This window comes from Marmota marmota, unplaced genomic scaffold, assembly GCF_001458135.2.
Source record: "Marmota marmota marmota unplaced genomic scaffold, marMar, whole genome shotgun sequence".
Taxonomy (NCBI): domain Eukaryota; kingdom Metazoa; phylum Chordata; class Mammalia; order Rodentia; family Sciuridae; genus Marmota; species Marmota marmota.
This window is the reverse complement of record NW_025999941.1, coordinates 10,324,784-10,351,556: the sequence shown is the minus strand read 5'-3', so window position 1 is coordinate 10,351,556 and position 26,773 is coordinate 10,324,784. Positions and strand designations below refer to the sequence as shown.

General features: G+C 40.9%; 1 protein-coding gene across 6 annotated transcripts in view; it reads right to left on the bottom strand.

The window, feature by feature from the left end:
- The window catches only part of Rft1 (RFT1 homolog), a 46,310-nt gene that overhangs the window by 4,311 nt on the left and 15,226 nt on the right, over nt 1-26,773 (bottom strand). Inside the window, exons 6-14 of one of the 6 annotated variants that reach the window (XR_007346876.1) lie at nt 25,701-25,838; nt 19,818-19,896; nt 15,498-15,548; nt 14,495-14,625; nt 12,642-12,786; nt 8,966-9,071; nt 2,984-3,233; nt 1,886-2,172; nt 777-878 (exon numbers count right to left, since the gene is read on the bottom strand). Coding sequence is in view for 4 of the 6 variants with exons in the window: in XM_015494433.2 (XP_015349919.1) it covers nt 2,005-2,172; nt 2,984-3,233; nt 8,966-9,071; nt 12,642-12,786; nt 14,495-14,625; nt 15,498-15,548; nt 19,818-19,896; nt 25,701-25,838 (1,068 nt within the window). In the remaining 2 variants the exon portion in view is untranslated. The other 5 variants (XR_007346875.1, XM_015494433.2, XM_015494432.2 and 2 more) reach the window with 5 other exon arrangements.

The window sequence follows — 26,773 nt, the reverse complement described above, 5'->3', positions numbered from 1 at the left end:
TTGGTCCTCAGCTTCTTCGTACTGAGTCCAAGCAAGTGGGTTTAAATGCATGCATTTCAATGAATAATACGAGCTGCTTTTACTGGCCCTCTCTCTGGAGGTAAACTTGGAAGATCTGGAGACATTAGGCCAGAGGATTACTAACTATTAACATTGAAGACATAGTCTGTGTATGTACTTCCAAAGAGAAATCATGTCTAAAAGGAATTAATACATTAATGAAAAAAGAAAAACACTTGGGGCTGGGGTTGTGGCTCAGTGGTAGAGTGTTCACTTAGCACGGGTGAGGCTCTGGGCTGGATCCTCAGCACCACATAAAAATAATTAATTAAAGATATTGTATCCGGGCTGGGGATGTGGCTCAAGCAGTAGCGCGCTCGCCTGGCGTGCGTGCGGCCTGGGTTCGATCCTTAGCACCACATACAAACAAAGATGTTGTGTCTGCCAAAAACTAAAAAATAAATATAAAAAAAAAAAAAAAATTAAAAAAAAAAAAAAGAAACAATCTCAGAGAGATTCCAAAACTTCCCCAAGACCAAGCTTGGAAATAGCAAACTGGTGCAAGCCCATGCTTCAGGATCCAGCTTAATGTTTTCCCTGACATCACTATAAACTCTGGGGAGTAAACCCATAAAGGGCATTTTCTTTTTGATATCATGCAAACTTAAACCAGATTCTTGATNATCCAACTACAACTAAAAAATAAATATTAAAAAAAAAAAAAAAAAGAAAAGAAAAACACTTTACAACCCCAGAACAATGCTTGACCATCTCACCTGCATATACAGGGCACAAGGAACATGTGGTGGCCAGGAGGCTCACTCCCCGAAGCCTACCACTCTTGTCCTGGGGCTGGAATTCAGTTGTACTGAGCAGTGCTGGAAATAACAGGTCAGTGAGAAGGGCTTGACTTGGTGATATTTGCCATATAGAGTTTATCCTATTTTATTCTAAGGATAAAAAGAAACATTTCCACAACTTTGGTCATCAATTTCCATGTGCAAAGTTACAGAAAACTGCTAAAAGTAGCTCGTGCTGGAGTACTTTCAAACCTTCAAAGCCCCCCTCTTTCAGGTGGTCAGACCTGAAGTCTTCAACTAACTTCTACCCTCCCTCCATTCAACAATTCCTGAGGGCCCACACTGGGAAAGGCACAAGCTAGCCTGGGGAATAAAAGCATGATAGGCAAGATTCTTCTTCACGCACACAGGGAAATGTGATCCCAAAAGCTTCACATTTCACTAGTATGGCAATATGTAAATCAATGGATGTGTAACTGATGTAATTCTGCAATCTGTATATGGGGTAAAAATGGGAGCTCATAACCCACTTGAATCAAAGTGTGAAATATGATATATCAAGAACTATGTAATGTTTTGAACAGTCAACAATAAAAAATTAAAAAAAAAAAAAGAAACAGATAACCATTAAAAAAAAAAAAAAGCTTCACATTTGCATTTGAGGTTTTTTGTTTAGTAACATTTTTCCTTCTCTAAAAACTCCAACCACAGCATTGACATGTGGAAAGCCACAACTCCCAGGCCACACTCTGTTCTTGTTTGGTGCACAGCATCTGGTTTTTTCCTTATTTTACAGAAGAATCTAAATATTCCTGTGAGGGATAAACAGCTACCTCTCTTTTTCTTGGCCAGATCATTATTCACTACTAACATCTAAGATAAAGTTTGCTGGAGCATGTAGCTACAAAGGTCAATCACACTCAATAGGAATAAATATATTCATAAAAATAAAAGTACTGATTAGAACAAAATAATGAAAAAAGTACATCTATTTTAAAAGGGCTGTTTGGTTTCCACTTAAAAATGAAAATTCCTCCTTTGCATTTAAGACTTCAAGTGGACGAGTGTTTCATCCATGGTCTCACCTCCTGGGTGGTTCTCACTACACTGCAGACCCCTTGGCAGGGCTTTTGCATGGTAACATTGCACCCCAAAACTGTCCCAAGTGGATCCAGGTGCCACAGGTACCAAGATGCTCTTGAAGTCAAGTCATTTTGTCAGCAACTTTGGATACTCCAAACTGAGTCCTGAGAAAGTGGATCAGCTTAGCTTCTGTGAGGAATGCTGTCCCAAGAGTCAGTCCTAAGCAAATGGCCCCCACAGTGATGTGTGCCAGCCTGGCGGGCCAGCCCTGATCACAGCACAGGAACACCTGGGAAAGGAAAGCACTGTCACTGCCTGGTTCCTGGGTCTGTACCCCCTTCCTCTGGGACAAGCCAGGGAAAGTGGCTGTGGGAGACCATCCTTGCACATGAATGAGTTTCCTCCCCGGCTGGGTGTGAGGCGCTCAGTCACTTTTAATGTGGCAGAGCTTTCCCCACCCTTCTTAGGTTCAAGAGCTTGACTGTGTAGAGGTCGGTCTCACCACTGCCCCAAAGATCCAATCATTGCACCTGACCTTGCAACATTGCCCCCCTGACCTTTATTGGATGGGAATTTCCCCAGAATTCTTTGTTCCCCAACAAAAGCCCTCTCCCTAGCGTTCTCTCTCTCTCTCTCTCTCTCTCTCTCTCTCTCTCTCCTCTCTCTCTCTCTCTTGCTAGCCTCTTCAGTAAAACTTCACTGCCTCCCTGGGGAGCCTGAGGTTGAGGGTTCGAGGAGCTGTCTCGGAGCTGGTTTAAAGATAAAATGGTGTCTGTGTCTTTAAATTAAACTCCCTGAGGATTTTCCTGCTCAAACCGTTCACACCATCTGTGCTGGCCTGGTTGGCCGTGGACTAAAGGTGGCTATTATTCTGGCTTCCAAATCAGATAAAAGGTATGTCAACTGGGCTGTGGGTCTACTCTCTTCCCACTGTAATTTTTTTGTCATGTCTAGCAAAAGGTGATGCTCTAGACGCCTAGGGAAAGGATAAGAGGAGGTAAATAATTGTCCAGTCAGTTCAAGCAGGGGGAAGGGGAAACCTAAGGGGGGGCCAGTGGAGAGCTACAGAAGCATGTGGTGTGGAGGCTGCGGGATCTCACCTCTGAAACACCAGTAATACCACCACTGAGGGCAAATACCCCAAGAAGGACTGGCGACAGGTGCAGGCCAGCCAGGGGCCTGTGTGGGCTCTCTTGGTAGTAGCGATAGATGAAGCAAAGGCTCTGTGTGATCCGAATACCCATGTTAAAGCAGTTGGCCAGGATGAAGCCCACGCTGCCACACCAACGGGTCAGGAGATAGGACAGCACCAGGAATGAGGATGACAGTGCCAGCATTGTGAAATTGTACCTGAGGAGAAGGAGACAAGCAAAACAGGGCAGTGGGTACCTTGACCCAAGATAAGATTTGTATAAAAAAGTGGCCATGAACAACAATTCACAGAAAGAACCTCTGCTTTCCCATAAGTCCAGCTAAGTTCCCATAATACAGTTTTCTATAACATTGAATGCTACACACATAACATAGAAATGTCAATGTCCCATTCACCCTTGAACTGAAGAGTACAAAATGAATAATTCAAGATATTTATGTGTTTTAAGGATAATAGTTGATTAATGAAGCAACTTAGTTATCAAAATGCATAAAAATCCTGTTCAGCGCAAGCCCCCATCACAAGGTGTAAGAATGTGACCTGGATAATAGTTATATATTAGATGCTATGACAAGCCTGTGAGGAATGTGAGGACACATTGATAAATGAACGCAAATAGCCTGCCCTTGTCCTTTGGAACCTGGATTTGTTTCACAGACAAATAAGAAGCACAGAGACCGAAGAACTTGCCTAAGGAGTAAGCCAATATGCCAGTCTGACTCCCAGCCCCCAACCTTCAGTGCTTCACACTGCCTCCCTTGGGGAAATGTAATACCCCATAAACTTGGGTAGTGGACCGCACTCAAAACAAGTGACCAGCCTCCAGAATGAAATATGAGCAGGAAGCGAAGCCTGGATCCCCTCTGGTATTTGCAGACTCTTACATACTCTTTTCCACTCTATTTCTAAGGCTCTCTGGATTCTGGAGCTAAATAGGTATGCTATTCCTATCACTTCTGATTTCAAAGAAGCACATCACTTAGTCATCCTCACTTCTCTGCAAAGGAAGGAACTAAGTCTCAGCAAACATAAAATAACTGCTGTAGTCCTCCAAAAGACTGTGGTATAGCCATGAACCAAATTTCCCAGAATCTGGTTTCCATCTAGCTCAGAGAAGACACTCCATAAATACACAACTGTTGAGGGAACCAAACCCTTAGGTCCCCAAGCTGTGTCCACTGGATGGACTCTGAAGAGACCATCCAGGTTCTGCACATGAAGCATTGTAAGAAAGCCACTGTGCTCCCTGAATGCCCACTTAAGTCCTTGGGCCAACCAAATACAAGGTGCTATGGAAATATACTTTATGAAAACACATGGTAAATGCGTGTGTGCTCACACATGCACACTCTCTCTCTCTCTCTCTCTCTCTCTCTCTCTCTCTCTCTCACACACACACACACACACACACACACACAATATACTATACTCTAACTAGAAAGGTGATTTCATCTAGAATTCCAGCAACAAAATTTGCTGCTTAGGAGAAAATCTCTTAATGAGCAATAGAAGTGCAAGAGCCTGCACCTCCACTGGGGAAGGTTTTATTTATTTTCTGGTGGTACTGGGGATGGAATCCAGAGGTACTTTACCACTAAGCTACATATCCAGCCTTCCAATTTTTTTAAATTTTGAGATAGGGTCTTACTAAGTTGCTCAGGGCCTTACTAAATTGCTGAGGCTAGCCTTGAACTTGTGATCCTCCTGCCTCAGCCTCCGAGTTGCTGGGATCACAGGTATGTACCATTGTGCTCATCTTCCACTAGGGAAGCTTTTTTTTTTTTACTACTAATAAATAATCAGAATAGTCATTTCATAACAAGCCACTGAAGGTGGGACCCATCACAGACCAGGAGTTTGACCTCTTTTCCAAAAGAAGCAGACATATAATCTGTTATTTTTTTCAAGAACTATTTCAGAAGGGTATTCTACACCAATCCTTGGTGTTTGAGCTATAGATTCAAAAACTTTCAAAGTCATCCTCACACAACTCCAAGTAAAATGGCAGTAATAAATGAAACCAATAGCTAATTCATAGTAATTCAAGCTGAGAAGCATTCAACTATGTAGCCTCTTTGGTATGACCATCTGGGAGGAGTTGAGAATGATAAGGCACACTGTCTTCCACTACAAGAGGCTCTGTAGCTGCTAAACTTTTCAGAAGTCACAAATCTGTAGCCTTAAAGACATAATCCACTTCATAAAAAAAAATAAAGAGCTTTAAAGATGCAATTAAAACAGCACTATTAAAATCAAAGCAAAATTATTCATCATTGACATTGACTATTTTATAAGGGTTGGTTAACATAAATAGCAATTTATTTATGAATGTTTATTTCTCCATGATCTGAGAAGATACTGGACTTAAAATCAGGTTTACCAGAAAATGGATGGTCAAGGGTATTGACTGTAGTATTGACCAAAGCACCCCTTAGTAGCTGCTAACTGAACACATTAAATCACAGCCACACGAATTTTATTTTGTTTGTTTTTGGCAGCATTTAATCCATAGATGCTCTACCATGGAGCTTCATCCCCAGTCCTTTTTATTTTTTATCTTGAGACAGAGTCTTGCTAACTTGTTGAGGCTGGCCTTGAACTTGTGATTCTCCTGCCTCAGCCTCCTTAGTTGCTGGGATTACAAATGTGTAAAATGGAGCCTCTGCAGATACAAAAAGGATAGCACTGACCTCTTATGTATCAGCACAAGAAGATCACAGTCATTTTTCATTCAACAGTTATGTGGTTTATATATAAGGGCACTCTAAGATCAATAAATCAGGCAAAGGAGCTGTCAATCTTGGGCCTTCCTCTGCCTAGAAAGCATTGTCCAGTCTCTGACCATCGTTTGGTCATTCAGACCTCAACTTAGCCAATCTAATGGCCTCCCACCACTCACTACATAATCCTATTTTACTTTTTAAAACAGTACATTTTCTACTTTCTTAACTAGTTTCCCTCTCATTAGCTCTGGAGAGCAGGGATCTTAGCTGTTTTTTTCAATGCTGTATTCCCAAAACTTAAAAAAATGCTTGTTAGAGAGTAAATGCGCAAAAGTTTTTGTTGAATGCAAGAAAGAAAATGAGACATCTTACACAAAAGAGAACAAAAACTCTTCAGTACAGTATAATGAAAAATCCATCAATCAGATCCTATATATTAGGCTATTAAATAAAGAGCAACTTGCAATTCAAAGGAAGCCTTAACATTTCAGAACTAACCACTCTATTTTTATTTAGAAAAACACTGGTTAACCTGAAGTTGACTAGATAAAAATCCACGTCTGCATCAATGCCCTTTTTCAATTCTGAATCTAAATTGTTCAATGTAAAATCATTATAATCGATTGTAACATTTAATTTAAGCTATTAATCTACTATAAAAATCCAAGCTACAGTTTTATTTGGTTAAATTCACAAGGATGGGGCTGGGGATGTGGCTCAAGCGGTAGCGCGCTCGCCTGGCATGCGTGCGGCCCGGGGTCGATCCTCAGCACCACATACCAACAAAGATGTTGTGTCCGCCGAAAACTGAGAAAATAAATATTAAAATATTAAAAAAAAAAAAATTCACAAGGATGAAAAAAAAAAAAAACAGGGTCTATGATGAACTTGGGTGCTCCATATGCTCAGTCAAGGGCAGAGGGCTGGGGACAGGGACCCAGACAGAACTGAGAGTGCTGTCTGAAGACCATGCTTAAAGTCATATTTTACTCCAAGGGGAACAAAGTTATATCAGATAAGAACTGCATTAGAAGGTGCTCTGGCCTCTGATTTTTCTGCTTCCTAATACCATGAAAACAATTTTCCAGATGTTGAAATATTGTCAACATTCCATTATAGCTAACTTAAAGAGTTGTTTCCTTTGGTTCAGTGCAACATAAAAGAAAAGAAAGCAACCATCCACTGTATTTCCTCTTGGTTTTGTTGCAAGGTTTTTTATTTATTTGTGGTATTAAAATTGAACCCAGGGGCACTCTCCATTGGGCTACAATTCTAGACCTTTATTTTTTTGTTATGAGAAAGGGTTTTACTTGGTTGCCAACGCTGACCTGGAAATTATGATCCTCCTGCCTCAGCCTCCTGAGTCACTTGGATTACAGGTGAGAGCCACTGTGCTGAGCAGCAATTTTTTTTTTCTTTTTTACATTTTAAATGGATTCAGTGTTGACCCCCACACACACTAATGCTAAAGTTATTACAATAAAATTCCCTTCAAGTACTAGACTGCTAGTCCAAGCTCTTTCTATGATGTCACAAAGCCATACTTACTGTGTCAAATTATATTTTTAAATGATTCAATTGTGAGAAGCATTTCAAATAAAAAAAAATGGTACTTTCAAGGTAAACTTAGACTTTTTCATCCATGGGGTGGGGGAAGAGTGGACTCAAAGCAATTCTATAGCTACAAACCTAATTATTTGAGGTGAAAACCATGTCTAGACCACTATTTTAAAACTATGGTAGGTCTTGGGATGTAGCTTAGTAGCAGAGTGCTTGCCTAGCATGCACAAGAGCCTGGGTTCAATTCCCAGTACTACAAAATGAATAAATAAATAAATAAAACTATGGGTTGTGACCTATTAATAGGCTGAGAAATCAATTCAGTAGGTTATAAGATGATAATTTTGAAAAATGAAGTAGAAGAAATAAAAAGCATCACTGTATCTTGTGCATAACTGGAATACTTCCTGCTTTGTGGATTCTGGCTTCAGTACCGATGTATCTACTGGGTCACAGAGCTCAATGTATGTTTACTGTGAAAGCTGGCCTGGGCCGGTAGTTATCACACACTTAGAATCAGAATCACCTGGAACTGTGTAATGAATTGATTCCCTGGTTCAAGCCTCCCCAAATTCTAACTCAACTGGTCTGGGAGGTAGCAGAATTTCCTAGGAGAATCTCATTGGTCTAGGTTGGGACATTGGTCTAGACAAGTTCTCGACCACTAGTGGCAAACAAAGTCACCATAGCTTCTATTTGAAGCAGCCCAACATGAGAACAGACAGAAGCCAGTCTAATAGAAGAAAAAGTTTCCTGATTCTGAGCTCCCTTCCCCATCCTGCCTCTATGACCTGGCCTCAAAGAGTTCTCAATAGCACTCAAGGTTACAGAGGCAGCATGAAAACACACAAGAGATCCAAGCCTCAAGGGGTGATTGAATAACAAGAGCCACTCACCCCGCCATCTACACCAACCTTTTCTATTCTCTTCTCTATTTTCCTCTCTTGTCTTTTATGCTGTTCCTTAACCTTGTCCTATAGTGGTGCATTAAGATACTGCCTTGCTAGGTTTTGGTATTTAGGACAGAAGAGGTGAATGATTCTGGGTGTGGGCCAAAGGCACTTAACCAGGAGTTCATCTCAGAATAATTGACATATACATACATGCACACATGCACACACACACTCAAGGGCCTGCTGTTCCTACAGGTAAGATGGGAAAAAGAGTAGTGCAAATATAGCAGATAGAAATATGCATTTCTAATAAGTTCCACAGAGGATTTTGACACACAACCAATGTTGAGACCCACTGACTGAAGTTCCAGAACAGGGTTGCTGATCTAGAGTCAATAGATGACAAGAGTTGAGGACCACTAAATGGGGGCTGGGTAATAGGATGGAGAGATGGAAGTCTACCTTATTGTATGCCTGACTCTGTACACCTAGACAATCATGACACTTTAGGGATGACATTTCTCCATCCACAAAGGGAAGCACACAGAATATGCTGTCCCCTGACCCTACTATAGGGAGTACTAGCTAAATCATGCCAGGCTGTAGAGATCCTGGGGATGCAGCATATTTGTGGTCTAGTATTGTCTCTGAGAAAGCCATCAGTGAACACATGTTCAGAATGAAAAAAGATTAGCAAGTTAGTTCATTTTGGCCAAAGGTCATGATTAAGGGTGTACCTTCTAGGTTACCCACCTGTCAACTTCCTCTTTACTCATGGCAGCAAACGTGAAACACTCAGTTACTCCATTGATGGCAAGCAGGAGGACGTAGAGACAATAGGTACGCAGCAAAACAGGACCTACAAGGAAACAACCCACCAAGATTCTAGATCCAAATAGGACTACATACTACCACAGTTTGGTTGAATGCTAAGAAAACACCAGAACTGGGCCATGGGACCTACTGGTAACAGTGGACAGAATGCATACATATTGGAGGACTCCCAGCATTCCATGGTACTACTAAAATAATCAGTTAAAAACAAAAGAGTAGTTATGAATAAATATACAGATCTGAATACATATATAGATCTAACAACTAAAAGCAAGCTAATCTGCTCATTTTAAAATCAGCACAAGGAGGCCTGCTAGTTTGAATGCTCAAGACACAAGTGGCCCTGAATATTAAGGGAATCTCAGTTGGGCAGGTCCTAGAAAAAGATCTACTGAGATAGAACATTCACAATCCACAGTGAGAACCAGAGCCAATAATGATATTTCCTTCTCAAACAAAGTAATGCAATTCTATCACTAATAAGCTTCTCCCCTCCTCCTCTCTCTGGCCAAAGCAGAAAGAAACAGGGTCACTCTCACCAGGTAACTGAATGCTAACAGCTTACATCAGCCCATCTGAGGATAGACAGTGAGCTGCCTACAAGCATGAGGAATACAAACTCTGGCATGAAGCAGTGACTAAAGAGAGAAAGCTTTGAGACAATTTGGGGACTTCAAAGATGGAATCTTAAACTGTGAATTAAATGAGATCTTATGGGTTGAACTACGTACGCCCAATAAGACACACTGAAGTTCTAACTCCTAGCACCTCAGAATATGATCTTATTTAGAAACAGGTCTTTATAGAGCTAATATAGTTAAAAAGAGATCTAACCCAATGACTGGTATCCTTACAAAAAGGGGAAATGTGGACAAAAGACAGATATACACAAAGGGAAGAAAATGTGAAGACAAATAGGGAGAACATGGCCACATGACTTAAGTGATACAAGGACAAGCCAAGGAATACCCAGGACTGTGGACAAACACCAGAAACTAGAAGAGGCAAGAAAAGACCTTCCCCTAGTGCTATCAGAGAGCAAAACCCTGCTGGCACCTTGATTTTGGACTTCTAGCCTTCAGAAAGGAGCATGATACAGTAATTTCTGCGATTTAAAGTCACTAAAGGGCCAGGTGTGGTGGCACATGCCTGTAATCCCAGTGGCCTAAGAGACTGAGGCAGGAGGATGGCAAGTTCAAAGCCAGCCTCAGCAACTTAGTGATGCCCTGAACAACTCAGCAAGACCCTTTATCAAAAGAAAATATTAAAAAGGGCTGTAGATGTGGCTCAGTGGTTCAATCCCTAGTACCAAACAAACAAACAAAATAAAGTCACTAGAGGGACTAAGAGTGTAGCTCAGTGGTAGAACACGTGCCTAACATACACAAATTCAAACCCTAGCACAGCAAAATAATTAAATAAAGCCACTCAGTCTGTAGTACTTTGTCATGAAGCCCCAGGAAAGTAATATAAGGCCACAAAGAAAAAAAAATTAAAAAATCAAGAAGCTGGGCATGGTGGTACATGCCTGTAATCCCAGCTACTTGGAAGGTTAAGGCAGGAGAATTGCAAATTTAAGGCCAGCCTGGGCAATTTAGAGAGACACTGATTCAAAATAAGAAATAAAAAAGGCTGGGGATGTAGTTCAGTGGTAGAATGCACCTGGGTTCAATCCCTAGTATTGAAAAACAAAAAAGTGGGGTTGTGGGGAATATGAGGTAGAATGGAGAGAGCAAAAGTGTTATATTTTCTGGTACAGTAAAGGCCTAAGGAGATACAGTCTGATGAGACAGGAGCAGGTAGGGAGAAGAGGGGCAGCACAGATAGGGACAGTCAGCAGGCACATTGTGAAAAGTACTGCCCTACCTAGAAGCCACATGGGCTTTACAGAGAGTGGAAGTTTGATCAAAGTGTGAGGCACTACCAGGCACGGTGGCACACACCTGCAATCCCAGCAGCTCTGGGGGCTGAGGCAAAAGGATCACGAGTTCAAAGCCAACCTCAGCAAAAGCAAGGCACTAAGCAACTCAATGAGACCCTGTCTCTAAATAAAATATAAAATAGGGCTTGGGATGTGGCTCAGTGGTCAAGTGTCCAAGTTCAATCCCTGGTACCCGCCCTCCCCCCAAAAAAAGTGTGAGGCACCAAAGACTCAGAGATAAATGCTAAAAGACTGTGCTGGGGCAGTTATGCTGGGACCCTGGCCTAGGCAAGAGAGGCCAGTGGTCCTGAATACCCTGCAGTGACACACCAAACCACAATGCTTTTAAGACACTGAGAAACAAGAACTGTTCTCAGGACTGCTCTCTCTGAAGATGAGACTGGAGAACACCTTTTTGAGTCTAAAATTATTAATGATTCAGAACTCTGATCCTTTTAATTGCTAACTCTATTATTGACGCTCAAAACCATACCTGCACCTCACTTAAATAAAAGGACAACACAATGATAGTAGTTTGTGTGTATCTCTTCTGTGATTAATTACTCTACCAGATGAACATTACAATGATGGGACAGCCTTTCTTGGCAACATCCTGTGACTGTTACAGAAAAGGCTCTCCCTTAGTGATTGCTTTCTAAAGGGGCAGAGCTGCTGTGAAACAGTTGATCCCCAATCTCTGCACATAAACTTACTAATGGCTTCCTAATGAGGCCTCCCTGCAGTTGCCTGATGGAAATGTACTTCTCACAACACAAGCCCCAGGGAGCTGCAAACCACTTCATTGGCTTCATAGCAGGTGTTCCTACAAACTTCATGACCTTTGCTCTAGTGTAGAAACTTGGCCATTTTTTCCCAATACCAAAAGTTTAAGCGCCAGTATAGTGGCAACTACAATAGTGAAAGAACTTGTAAAAAGGCATTGGACAAAGCCCTTAATTATACTGAGATGGGGCAACAGAAAAAAAATCTTCTAAGTTCTTGTCTAGTGACCTGAGTAATTAAAAACATCTTTGCTAAATCCAAAATGAAATTCTACAAATGGACTATTGCTAGCCTATAGCCCAGCACATTTTGAAACTGGTGAAGTTTCCAAGGACCAGAAAGTGCTATAAGAGTCTCAGCAGCCTGGGCACCAGGTATTTCATCAGACATATTCAATAGTTTTCTCCTTCAAACACCAAGAGTCAGTGGATTAAATATACCATTTTATTTGCTGAGATCAATTTTATTCTCTGCAAATTGCTCTGGGTTGTCCTTCCGAGGCTTTTATGCATCAGGCCTGGGATTTATGTGGCATTTACTATCTTCAGATGTGTTTAATACCAAGTGGAGATTCATTAAAGCCTGCTCTCTGCCCTCCTCCCTTGCCCCAAAGGGAGCACAGGCAAGTGCTTGGCAAAACACATTTTAGGCCTGTGAGGAAAAGCCAACTGTAAGGAAGATTCATAACTTCTCCAGGTGAGGCTGGGGAACTGATCACCCTGAGCATGCACATCTCAACTCCAGTGAGAGAACAGTCCCACAAGCCCAGCTTTCCCACAACTCTCCAGGAACACAGATGTTGACTGAGTGTGCGCAAATTTTTGAACTTCAGGAGACTCTTCTATTTCTGTTTGGAAATTAAAACAAACTAGACAAAACTCTAGCACATACCTGATCCTGAGCTAAGCATGGCCCCTCCATAGATATCCAGAGCCAGTTGAGAATAGGCAAAGCCAAAAACAGTGATGGTCAGGCCAGCCAGCAGGGCCAGCTTGAGCAAGGACTCCAAAACCATAGCAGCCACAGCAAAGTCCTCCTGGGTTGGGGGAAAGGGAAGAAAGCTGGATAAATCATGAACTGAAGAACACCCTCACATCTCACCTTCCCCCTGTACTGTTTTACAGATCATTTTTCCAAATGAATTAAGATAAGACCTCACTGCTTTTCTGTAGCACATTTCTTTTCAATCAGGAAAAAAAAAAAAAAGTGGGGATAGTGTGTACCTAAAGGATAACTCATTTAGAATGAATCATTTTAAATATTACTATGAACCACTCACTCTACCCTGATTAAAAAGATTTTTTTTTTTTTTGTAGTTGTAGATGGACAGAATGTCTTTATTTATTTTTATGTGGTGCTAAGGTCACTTGGTGTCCTGAGGGACCGATTCCAAGGTCTCTCCCTGCCAACAATGGATAAATCTAAAGTCTGAGGATGCTCAAGTCCCTTATGTAAAATGGCCTCACACGTGCTAGGCAAACACTCTGCCACTGAGCTACAGTCCCAGCCCTGATATTTTATTCTAAAATGGAGTAAGTTTTCATTTATGCCAGCCGGCTCATGTTTCTCCTGACAAATATCTCAAGATATTGATTTATTATCAATGTACACTTGGGTTCATATTCTTAAACCAGACTGAGAACTAAAGTAGCTCATCTTGAGATACTGTGTGTATAAACTATACTTTGTAAAATGACTTCTTACATATGTAAGAGATGGATTTTATTTTCTTTGAATTCTAAGATACGTCAGACTTTTTCAATGATTTTAGAAAAAGTAGTTTCTATAACCAAATGCTCCTGGATTAAAATCTCTTCGTATTGACCAACCAGAGTACATAGATTTTTAGGGTCAGAATGTAGCCCTGGTCAGACACAGTCTTTAAAAAACTTATATAATTGGTGTGGTGAGAGAAGCCCTGTGACCACATATTTTCTTCCCTATGCTGTAGGTTAGCCCAGCTCCAACCTTGGCATCCTCTGTTTTTTTGGGGTTTTTTTTTGGTACTAAGGATTGAACTCAGGTGTGCTTAACCATGGAACCACACCCCCAGCCCTTTTTATTTATTTATTTTTTTTTTATTTTGAGGAAGGATCTTGCCAAGTTGCTTAGGGCCTCAAGTTGCTTGTGATCCTCCTGCCTCAGCCTCCAAAGTTGCTGGAATTACAGGTGTGTGCCACTGCACCTGGCCCTCTGGTTCTTGAGAATCTGAGAATAGGAGAGACTATCTTATTCTTATACCTAAAACTAAGCCATGGGTGGGTGTTCTGTGCTGCACTGGGGACAACTATAAAGAACTCTGAAGCCAGGAATGGTAGTGTACGCCTGTGAGACAGGAGGACTGCAAGTTTGAACCAGCATCAGCAACTTAGAGAGACCTTGTTTCAAAATAAAAAAATAAAAAGGGGTGGAGATGTGGCTCAGTGATTAAGTGCCCCTGGGTTAAGTCCCCAGTAGCCAAAAAAAAAAAAAAAAAAAAAAAGCTGGGAGGGCTGGGTCAAAAGTAAGGTCATACAAAGGGACAAAGGGGTAAGACAAAAGGGGACAGCCAGGAGGAGAGGGTAAAGGTCAGGAAACAGAAATGAGCTTGGGTGCTGCCATCTGCCAGAATGTGATAGAAAAATGAAAACTAGAAGAACATTTCATATCAAACAAAAGGGAAATAGACCATTCCACATTTCTGTTTGTCTAGCAATTAGATAGAAGTTCATTTGAGAGATGATAGGCATGAGAACCAAGATTACCTGCCGCTGAAGTGTGGCATCCTTTTCCCTCTCCAGCACCTTAGCAAAGAATATATAAAAACTCTCCTCTATTGGCTGAAAAATTAACCTGGCCACAAGGGACCCAAGATTATTCACTATATCATATACACCTATAAAACAAAAAGAAAGAAATGACAATCATATTTGTTTTTCTATTTTAACTTTCACAACATTATTAAAACGGTAAATATGTTTAATTAAACTTTTTAAAAATCTTGAGATAATTTTAGCTTTGCATGTAGTTAAAGAAATAATCCAGAGAGCCCATGTACCCATTACCCAGTTTCCCAAAATGGTAACATCTTGCAAAACTATAATACAATATCAATCAAGATGCTGACATTCACACAATCGACAAGATCTTCTATCTAGCACTTTTTAATAAAAGTAAAGTTGCTTTTTAAACTGTTTTTTCATTTCTTTGGTATAAATAAATATGGAAAAGAAAAAAAAAAAACGGAGAAAGACTTATTTAGCCACTTAAACCCAGGACAGATCTTTATTACTGTGATAGTGAATTCCCTTTTTCTTCTCTCCTAGCACACTTCCAACCCCCAAAATAAGCACCAGAGCTCAGGGGGAAGCAGAAGGCAAAAGGGTCCCAACAATAACTTGCCACTCAAGTTACACAAGAGGGCATAGTCAGTACACTGTATATGTTTATACAAAGATGTACAATTTATAATCTTAAGAATTCATTTCTAGGGGCTGGGGTTGTGGCTCAGTGGTAGAGTGCTTGCCTAGTACGTGTGAGGTCCTGGGTTCAATCCTCAGCACCACATAAAAATATGTAAATAAAATAAAGGTATTGTGTCCAACTACAACTAAAAAATAAATATTTTTTTAAAAAATTCATTTATTCATTTATAATAGTGTTCAGATTCATTTTTCACTAAATATGTCAAACCACAAAGAAAGATATTAAGAAGTATCTATTAATAGTATTCACCTTTAATTAAAACACTATAGAATTTCATCTTACCTTGATCACCAAAATTTAAAACATTCAAAAATGTCATCACATATCTCTCGCCTATAAATGGAAAAACAAAATAATTAGCATTTTCAATGCATAAATTAATTTCCTTTACTCTTATCATTTATCAACTTTTCAGGTGGATGAATACCCTCAAAGAAGAAAAATCAGATAATCGGTTACAGACATGTTCCTTGTCCTAATGCTGATTTCAAGTAATCTCATAATTTGGACAATGCTGAGGGCTTTATTAACAGCAAATCTCCAAGCCAGCTAAATTAAAAACCAACCAATAAAACCAATCTAATAAATTAAAAATAAAATATGGAGAAATTACTAAACAACTGTCACAAGTTTATTTGTTTTTTGCAGTGCTGAGAATAGAACCCTAGGCATTATACAAGCTAGGCAAGCACTCTACCACTAAGCTACATTCCCAGTATGTCCCAAGTCTTAAGCGGGTGAAATAACCACAGTGTAAATTACCTGTGAAGGGAAATGTCCATGACAGTGGCACATGCTCATTCCACTTCCTCTCAGGTGGAGAGACCCGCCCCCACTCCCCAGGGCCTGGAGGTTCTGGAAGCTCAGTTCATCCTCAAATCTAAGGCAGCCCAATGCCTTCAAGATGAAGACACCACCCTGGAGCAACTCTGTCCCATTCTATGAATTTTCTTATCCATAAGTGAAAAGCACTAACTCTTAAAAAGACAGCACTAAACAGTGCCCAGAGCCTAAAAGGGCAAGTTCTCACCTCCTAGAAAATGCTCATAGAAGAAAGCATTAATTAAGAGGTTAAATTTCCATCTTCTATCAAGACTCTCCTCTCTCTGATCTTGTCTCCTTACAAGTATATGTAGCAAAGACCTCTGAAGGTCCTCCCAGGTCTGTATCTCTGATCTACCCTGTTAACATTTCAGGGGGAAAAAAAAAAACTGCATCTGAACATGTACAAATCTTCTTTTCTTATCATCAATCCCTAAACAATACAGTTTAACAATGATTTACATAGCATTTATATTACATTAGGTATTATTAGTATTCTAGAGATTATTTAAAGTAGACGAAGGATATATCTAGATTATATGCAAATACTACACCATTTTACATAAGAGACTTGAACATCCTCAGATTTTAGATTTATCCATTGTTGGCAGGGAGAGACCTTGGAACCGATCTCTCAGGATACCAAGGAACAACTGTACCCTGCTTTCACATGGCTTCAAATGCCTCATTAGTGTTTGCAAAAAGTCTGGACTTCTTCATTCTGTGTATGAGGGCTTTTACACACTATCTTTGTGGCCTCTCTTCACCAGTCTCATCCCTATCACACTGTCATCCTCTGTTGTCACCTACCTATCTGGGGTTAGCCTCCAGTTGCTGCTTAGAGTCAGGCTGGGCCTACCTAGGGCATTTTTACAACCCAGACTGGCTTTTTCCCTACCTTCTGGCAGCATAGGCCTCTCCTCATATTCTACCAGCTTCCTGAGGGCAGAAGACTCCTCTCAGTTATCTCTGTCTCTGAGTTCCTAGCAGAGATCCAGGAAATGAGAGGCACTCCAGAGACTTCTAATGATTGAGTTAACATTTCCAAGTACAGTCCCACAGTCTTGAAATGGTTAACCACATGATGTGTGCAACTGGTGAGAGAATGAGTTCCTTGAGGTCACGGTCTGTTTGTTACTCTTCATCTCTAGTCTCAGCACCTTGCATACAGTGCTGCAGGAAATGTGGGGGCAGAAGGGAGGAGCACATACGTTTTTGCTACTACACAGTTATTTTAACTTTTTTTAGAGCCATAATTATTATTATTATTGTTATTATTATTTTTATATTGGAGATTGAACCCAGGGGAGCTTTACCACCTATATTCCCAATGCTTTTTATTTTCTATTTGAGACAGGGTTTCCCTAAGTTACTGAGGCTGGTCTCAAACTTATGATCTTCCTATCTCAGCCTCCAGAGTTGTTGGGATACAGGTGTGCACCACTGAACATGACTCAGAGCTGTAGTTTTTAAAGATAAAAGAAACCTAAGTTGTCATTCAGCCTACTTCCTTATTTTCTAGCCATAGAGATGGAGGCCCTGAGAAGTTCCTAATGGCCTTCTGCAAGAAAGGAAGTCATATTAGTATGGCCCAACTGTGGGGCAAGTACCTGGATTTGCTCAGGACAAGCTCAGGAGGCTTTAGTGAATGGCTTAATTAAATGTTGCAAAACACATGTCTAGCAACTGCAATCTGTACAATGAATTGAAGAACATCATGTAGACTGGATCCAACTCCCTCAAACTCATTAAAACTGCTCTTAAAACTTTGGGAAGAAAAAAGCACAAACAACATCCTTACCAAAACTTTCTCCATTGATTTTTCTGTTCTAATCACAATGTGAACTACCACAACACACAATTTTGCTACAGTTCTCTTCTGTTGCCACTCTTCTTACTCTATCAACAAATACTTGCTGAACATCTGTGGTGTGCCAGGCCCAGCAGGGAGAATCCCTGCTTTCTAGGAGCCAGCTCTCTCAAGGTTTCTGACCCAGAAATCCCCCGAATAGTTTAACTTTTGTACCAGCAGTCATAAGCTCAGACTGGAAGCATGCACTCTCAAGGCTCAGAGGGCCCTTAGGCCCCTCTTGGTCCTCTCTCAGCTCATAGATAGGAAAAGAGACCTGGGGGGAAGTAAATTACTTCCCTTTGGAGTCATAATTAACAAAACACAAATATGGGGAGAAGAAAATAACAAGATAATAGTGAGAGTAGTTGTTTTAGAATACTAGGATTATATTTTCTGGTTTTTAGCATTTTTGTAATAGGATTATATTACTTTTATAACTAAAAGATCATTTTGAGCTGAGTATGGTGGTGCATGTCTGTAATCCCAGTGGTTAGGGAGGCTGAGGCAGAAGGATCACAAGTTCAAAGCCAGCCTCAGTAACTCAGCAAGACCCTCAGCAACTTAGCACAAGACCTTGTCTTCAAATAATAATAATATGGGCCGGGGATGTGGCTCAAGCGGTAGCGCGCTCGCCTGGCATGCGTGTGGCCCGGGTTCGATCCTCAGCACCACATACAAACAAAGATGTTGTGTCCACCGAAAACTAAAAAATAAATAAATATTTTTAAAAAAAATAATAATAATAATAAAAAGAACAGGCTGGGGATGTGGCTCAATGATTAAGTGCTCCTGGGTTCAATCCCTGGTACCAAAAAAAAAAGGATAATTTTGAAAAGATAAAAAAATATGTTCAGTAACAGATATGCAGATCTATTGACATCAAATCTGTATGTAGGAAAAAACCCTCCACTTTCCAGCTCCTTATAGCTACCTCAAATTTCATTCTCTGAATTTAAGCTGAGTAAAAATCAACACATATATTATGCTTTCAGCTCATTGTCAGGGCCTCTGCATTAGGAGTTCTGTCAGAAGTCAGATATCTGACCAAACTATCACATGGGTCAATCTTGAGTAAGAAAATAAAACGATGAAAACCTGGTTCTTAAAAATATTGAAAAAAAAAGAAAGAAAAAATATATTAAAAAATTGGAATTATGAATTCATGGGTAGTTTCCCCTATCTCCAAAGTTTTCTGTAATTGATAACACTTTTATAACAACTCTATTAAAATGATATACCACCTGGTTTTATAGTTAGACTTTGATAGTTTGGCTCTGCTTGGTCTTCAGCCCATGACTGAGAGGTAGTGGGACCTTTAGGGAGTGGGGCTTAGTGGGAAGAAGTCAGGTTGTGATGGCACACTGTTGAAGAAGATACTGGAACCTTAGACCACTATTGTCTCTCTCTTTGCTTCCCTGCTGTGATGAGATGAACAAGCCTCCTCTGCCACAGGCTCCTGCCATGATGTACTGTGTTACCACAGGCCCAAAGCACCAGGGACAAGTGGCCATGGAATGAAACCTCTTAAACTGTGAACCAAAATAAACCCTTTCTCCTTTTAAGTTGATTAGCTTAGGTATTTTTTCATAGTAATGGAAAGCTAACTCAGACTTGGATTCCAATTAAACTGTTCCTCATTACTGTAGGACCCTGAAAAAAATTCTACAACCTCACTGACACTCAGTTTCCTTATCCATAATAAAGGGGGAAATGTCTTTAATGAGGCTGTAGAGAGATTTAAATTAGGCAACTTAAGTAAAGCATAAAACTAAATAAATGTTGTTTTCCCTCTCATTAAAAAAATTTAAAAAAATTCTGAGGGTCCTCTGCCAAGGGGGCTCCAGACAGGTAGTTTTGATCAACAGTTCTGTGAAATCCCTCTATTTCTACCATGATCTCCTGACTGCTCAGAGTAACCTTGTACTTACCTTCTGTCAAAATCTGTTTCAAGAAAGACTGTTTGAAAAAACTCCAGGTTAATTTAGCCTCTTTCCAATTTACAAAATCCTAGAAAACAAAAACAAAACAATGTTAAAATCCTGGGTATTTCAAGGCTTAGAATATAATGCTACATGAGAGGCAAACTCAATCTGGTCCCTAAACTCCAACTTGGAATAGTTCCCACTGAATTCTTATTTAACATTAAGCATACAGAAGGCATCCACAAATACTAGAAAAGACTTTATGTTACTGCTATAGTTTGGATCTTGAATGTACCCCAAAGGCCATGTGTTAAAGGCTTGGACCCCCGCATGGCACTCTTGGGTGGTGGTAGAACCTCTCAGAGATGAAGCATAGTAAGTCATTGACAGTGTACTTATGAATGGAATTGTGGGGTTCTAGACTCTTCCTCTTTCTCTAGCTTCCGGGCCATGAGGTAAGCTGTTTTATTCTGCCACACACTTCTACCTTGACATAAGCCCAAAGCAACTGGGCCAATACATCATGGACCTGAAACTTCTAAAACTATAAGCCAAAATAAACCTTATCTCTTGATAAGTTGCTTATCTCCGGTATTTGTTATTGAAACAGAAAGCTGACTAACCCAATTATCAAATACAAAGAGAAAGTCTATAAAGAGCATACCCAACATTTATACACAAAGACCTCTAAAGAACCACTATGATCCCCTTGGAAACTCAGACAGGACACTGACCACGTCTAACACATACAGCTTAGAGTGAGTTCCTTTCTTTAAAATAGTCTGTCTAGGTGACATGCCTGAAACCTCAATGACTTGGTAGGCTGAGGTAAAGTGATCACAAATTCAAGGCCAGCCTGGGCACCTTAGTGAAACCCTGTACTAAAAGATAAAAAGAACTGAGGATATAGTTCAGTGGTAGAGTACCCCTGGGTTCAAGTAACACACGCATGCATATACACATCTGAAGTACACCAGTCAACAGTATAAATTCTGCTCCACATCCTAATAGGCCACCTAGGGTCCTTTTACACAAGCATATGAGATATGCTTGTAATTTCAAAAGAAATTCAGCCTTCTAAGGTCAAGTAAACCACTTGAAATTAGTATAACAGAGGAAAGGAAAAAACAAAAGTTCTGATATTATTCTTTTGAAGTTCCTGGAGGCACCAAACTCTCTATCTTCTAAGGACAAAGAGGGTAAGAAGGAAGCAAATACTCAAAGTAAAGGTCAATGTATGAGACACGTGGCTTTAAAGCCAGAGAGTTAACCATAAAATGGAATAGAGGGATGGCTAGTTAATCTCCCCTAGTTCCCCTGGGGCCCCTCCTCTATCACACAAGCATCTTGGAATCCCAGAAATTCAATCTAGATGGTAGGTTCTTTTTTTTTTTTTAATTTATTTTTCAGATTTCAGAAGACACAACATCTTTATTATTTTTATGTGGTGCTGAGGATTGAACCCAGCACCCTGCGCATGCCAGGCGAGCATATTACCGCTTGAACCACATCCCCAGCCCAAGATTGTAGGTTCTTAATCCTAGGATATCTGCATTTTGAACATTTTTGATTATCTGAAGTGATGACTTTTAAATGGTGGGATTTCAAAGGGCTCTTTGGTAAGGGGTGAATCACAAAGGCCAAGCCCATGTCATCTCTCCAAGAGGTCAGCCTCAGCTGTGGAAGTGGATGCAAGAGCATTCCTGGAACCTGCCCAGTCACATGGGCCCCTATTCTTGACCCAAAGCTTATCTGTGTATAGCAATGCTATCCAGCTGAAATGTAATGTTCAATTTTCTAGCAGTCTCAGTGAATGTGAACAAGAAACAGGTGAAATTAATTTTAACATATTTTATTTAACCCAAAATATCATTCTTTCAACATGTAATCAATGTTAAATATCAAATAAATATATATGTATATATTTATATGTGTGTGTCATTTCACATTATTTTTTTCAAACTGAGTCTTCAAAATCCAGTATATTTCTTGCATTTACAGTTCATCCCAATTCAGACCAGCCATGATCCAAAATGCTGTATAGCCACATGTGGCTGGTGGCTACCATTTAGGACAGGGCAAATCTACAGCATCTCTTAAGCAAGTGGTTTCAGCCCCCATTCTCCTCACCTGAACTTCCCTTCTAAACAGTGGGAAAACAGGTCTGAATCCTCTGGAATTGTGCTGCCTTCAGGGCATCACCAAACCTACAGCAGATGCCAGGAAGCTCAAGCCCCAGAGTAAATATTCCCTGGTGAGAAGGAAAATGGGCCACAAGATGTTTAAAACAGGCCATCATCTCCTCCCCCAAGAACAAAGGGCACCTGACAAGTTACCACCACTAGGGGGTGCTATGGACCACTCATCTACAAATGCTGTTTCTGTCCAGCTCTGGGGGAGGCTTGGCACCGCCATTTCCCTCACAGTACTTCCTGGCCTAAGCAATGGTGGATGGCCCTCTGAGGGGTCTGTACAGCAGTACCTGTGCTCTTTTCAAAAGAAACAAAAAGTTGCAGCTTATGCATGAGGCATTGGTGAACTCCTCTTGCCAGTTGGTTGTGAATGGCTTTGGGAATATGAGTTCTTCAAAGAAAAAGTTCATTAGGAGTGTAAAATCATGACAGGGAATCCAATCTGAAAAGTTTATGCTCATTGATTCCTTTCTCCTAATGCCTTCAATTTAAATGGGCTGTGGTTCAGAAGGAACAGTCACACTGCTTACTGCCGCTTCCACAAAGTGCTCATTAAGGATACATTGGCAGTTAAGTCCAATCTGAGATGGGGGTTCAACTTGGGGGTGTCTACTAAGTGGGAGAAATTCTGTGGACTTCTACCATTCTATTCAGAATGAATTTCTCACTTGGGATGGTAAAAAAGACCTATTCCACAAAGCTGAGTTGGTTCTGCTGATGTGGTCTAAATAGAAGTGAATTTCTCTAAAATCTAAGCCATTCCACAGCTTCCCTGATTGATGGGGAAAATGAGTCTTGAAAAGTGAAAGGTGATGGGCAGTAACACCAAAGGGCTAGGGTTGTAGCTCAATGGTACAGCGTTTGCCTTGGACACGTGAGGCATTGGGTTCAATCCTCAACACCACATAAATAAATAAATTAAAGGTACTGTGTCCATCTACAACTAAAAATATTTTTTAAAAATAAAAGAACCTCATCTAGCTTTAGCTTGAGTCACTCTTCCACTTCCCAAACTCCTCTGACTTAGGATGATCCAATTAGCCACATCCTTCTCGCACTGACAAGAGTCACCAGAGAGCCTGAGGCCACACTCCTGCCCTTGCCCTCCATCACCACTACAGCCCCACACAGCATTGTTTCCTTTACCCCTTGCTCCACTTGCCCAGGTCATCCCAGAGCTGTTGACTCTGCCCCAGCCTGTCCATTCCCATTTCCAACCACCCTCCCCCTGCTCTCATTGTGTCTCACCTGGCCAATTACGGAGGCTCCTACTGAACTTTTTCACGTCTTTTTCTCTAGCCCACTCTTCTCATAGTAGGTTCACACTTCAGGCTCAAGCTTGGAGAATGGGGCTCAAGCTTCTGTTCTTGACACAGTCCAAAGGCCAGGGAAGATAACTAACTTTACTAAGCCCTGATTCTCTCATCTGAAAATCACAGCACTGAGGTCACTACTACCTGACCCAGCTCAGCAGGCCAGGTTTACCTCCCTTCATAATCTCTGTTCACCTTTTCTTTCTCTCTCTTCTCCCTGTCCAGCCACCTAAGTACACCAGTCATCTTTGAATTCTCAATTCCAACAGAATGATGCAGGAATGTAACAGATTTGGGCTGTCGAGTTTGGGCTTAATTCAGGAGAATTAGAGCCTAATGAAAGGTTTTTGAATAGTGCCTTGATCTAATTGCTTCTGGTGGAAGCTTTTAGTGTCTCGTTTTCTTTCATTTGATCCCTACATCAGGCTCCATGAGGTGGGACTTTTTATCCCAACACTGGCATCAGTGTTTGCTTGCTAGGGTCCTCTGTCAAAGCCAACTCTGCTCTCAAAGCAGTAGTGTAATGGTAGTGACAAAACTATCGTTTAGTGTCACCCACTCATGCCAGGACACAGCCTTGAGCACTTTTGAAATGCCCCCATTTCATCAGGCTCTCAAAATAATGTTAGATGGGAAGGATTATTATTATCCCTACTTGACAGATAAAGAAACTGAGGTTCAGCGTTCTAAGACCATGATAGTTAATAAACACTTCACGGACTTGTTTTATTACCTTCTCTTTTTGTTTATATTAACAGTTTCACATGCTCCTTTACTAAATAATGCTGAGACACAGGGGCTGGCCCAGTATAAAAAGCTGGCCAGACTTGGTAAAGCTGGGCACTGGGAGAACTCAGAGAAGAAACTCTTCTGTGCTCAGACCTGCTCTATGGGCCAGGGGCAGACGCTCCATGCAAGAAAAATGATCCAGAGTCCTAACCATCTAAGCCTGCAGATGAGGCACAGTGGTATCCAAAATTGTCATGTTGACTTAAGATCAGTAATCAGAATGGAAAGCTTTCCTAATAACTAAAAACATATGTCACTTTGACACTTAATATCTAGTTTTCCCTGAAAAGTTGTATAACAGGATTCCATAAATTCTGAAACTTAAGTCCCACATATTTGGCTACTTTTCAAGTAATCACAAAAGAAGACTAAAAAGTCCAGTGGGTGACTTACCACAACAAAGTACACTACGTCCAGTAAGCAAACAAGTATGGGGAAAAGGAAACATGCCCAGCACAGAGCAGTTTATAGAGCACTTGAGCAGAGGCAGTGCAGTGGACCATTTCATGTGCAACTCTGAGCAATGAACAGTAGCACTGCCCCCACCACAGCCAGAAAACAAGGCAAATGGACCAAGAGAGGAGTTGAGCAGAAAAAGATCATGTTTCACTTCCACAGATAAGTATCAGACCTCAGTGGTCTAGATGGGAAGGTTGATCATGTGAAAGACTGGGCTCACCCCTAGATAAAGAAACTATTGGTATCACCTAGCTTTCTTAGAACTTGTATGACATTTCAATTCAAGGAAAAACCAAAAGACAGAGCAGTTTCTGGGTGTTACACTGGAGGCTATTGCTACAAGCACCTAGTAGGAAGTGGCAGAAGCTCCAGGCAAATAAAGTGATCCTGTTATATATTCTACAGTGCACACAGCAGTTCCTACAACAAGTTCAGACCAAAATGCCACTAGTAGTAAGATCTGGAAACACTGGCCTAGCACATAGCAAGTACTCTATAATTATGAGCTATAAAATTATCTTTCTGGACTGGGGATGTGGCTCAAGCGGTAGCGCGCTCGCCTGGCATGCGTGCGGCTCGGGTTCTATCCTTAGCACCACATACAAACAAAGATGTTGTGTCCGCCAAAAACTAAAAAATAAATATTAAAAAATTCTCTCTCTCTCTTTAAAAAAATAAAAGATACTTTATTAATAACAAAGAGAAAATATGAAATTAAAAAAAATTATCTTTCTAATGGGCCCGTGCCTATAATCCTAGTTACTTGGGAGACTGAGGCAGGAGGATTGCAAGTTCAAGGCCAGCCTAGGCAACTTAGTAAAACCCTGCCTCAAAATAAAATTTAAAAGAGGGCTGGGGGTGCTGGGGATGTGACTCAATGGTAGAGCACTTGCTTAGTATGCTCAAGACCCCAGGTTTAACCCACACTCCCCCCAAAAAGGAGGGGGGTACTGGGGATGTAGCTCAGCGGTAGAGTTTCTACTTAGTTAGCATGCTTAAGGCCCCAGTATGAACCTAAATAAATAAATAAATGAATAAATAATATTTCCAACTATAACAAACTAGTTACAGCTTCTTTCTCTCAAGGATAACCATCACCTGTGATTTAAAATAATCAGACAAAATACATTACTTACCCTGTTTCTGGTAAAATCGGGTAACAGATCTGTTATTCTGGAGACAGGAAGAGTGTGTTGCTTGGTTGATTCTGGGGAACTCAGTAACTTTGTGAAATAAATAACATAGCAGAGCACCAGAACGGAAGTATAGAAAAGCTGAAAAAAGAAAACAATGGGTTGAAATTAAACTGCTTTAACATAGGCATAACTGATATGACTATAATTTTGGCCCCAAAGGTCAATCAAAAAATAGAACTGTCTTAATTAACTGCACTTTCTAGTGAGCAGGCCTCATCCTCTGGAAGACAATACCACTCATTCAGGTCCAGCTGCACTGCAGCATCTCCAATGTTCCAAACACTTCACTTAACCAGGAGAACAAAATTTCTAAGACAGGCAGACACTAGCTCAAATGCCATAATGTCAGATAAGTAAGTTCTCACAAGGTCTGTATTTGGAAGATCCAGGTGCCAAAATGTGCTGACAGCCAGGAACTTGCCTTCCTCTAGGACTGTGGATTTTCCATAAAACCTGGAAATCCGTGACATTTATGATTACAAAGCAGAATTGAGCTTTTGGCTCGCTCTCCTCTACACCCAATGCATGGGTAGGGCAAGAGCTGTGGGAGAAAAGGGTGAGACAATAAGAGACCCACCTCTCCCTCCACCTATGTAGGACAAAAGAATGGCTTCTAGCCAGGAGCAGAAGCCAGGCTTTGGTGTGAAGGTTGAAAAGGAGTATCCAAAAGGGCCCCTTTTCACAAGCTCCTTTCTATTCTCTTTCCCTCCTGAGAATGGCAGTGCTCAAGGGCTGGGACCTCCAGGCTCTGCAATCAACCTGGCCACACCAAGGCTGTTCCTATAAAAGGACACATGGCAAGTAGTTTAGCAGGTTAGGGCTCCTATGCTTTCATTCCTGAGGGCAGAGACCACCATTTACCAGTCTTCCTTTAGCCCCCAAGTCTTTAAAAGACAAGAAGCACTTCTATGGCCATACTCCCCCATCTTAAAGCTCCCTGTGATAAGTGTGCCCTTCTCTGCCTTTCCTCACTTTCCAGCTGACCAGAGCCTTTATTTTTTTTGGGGGGGGGG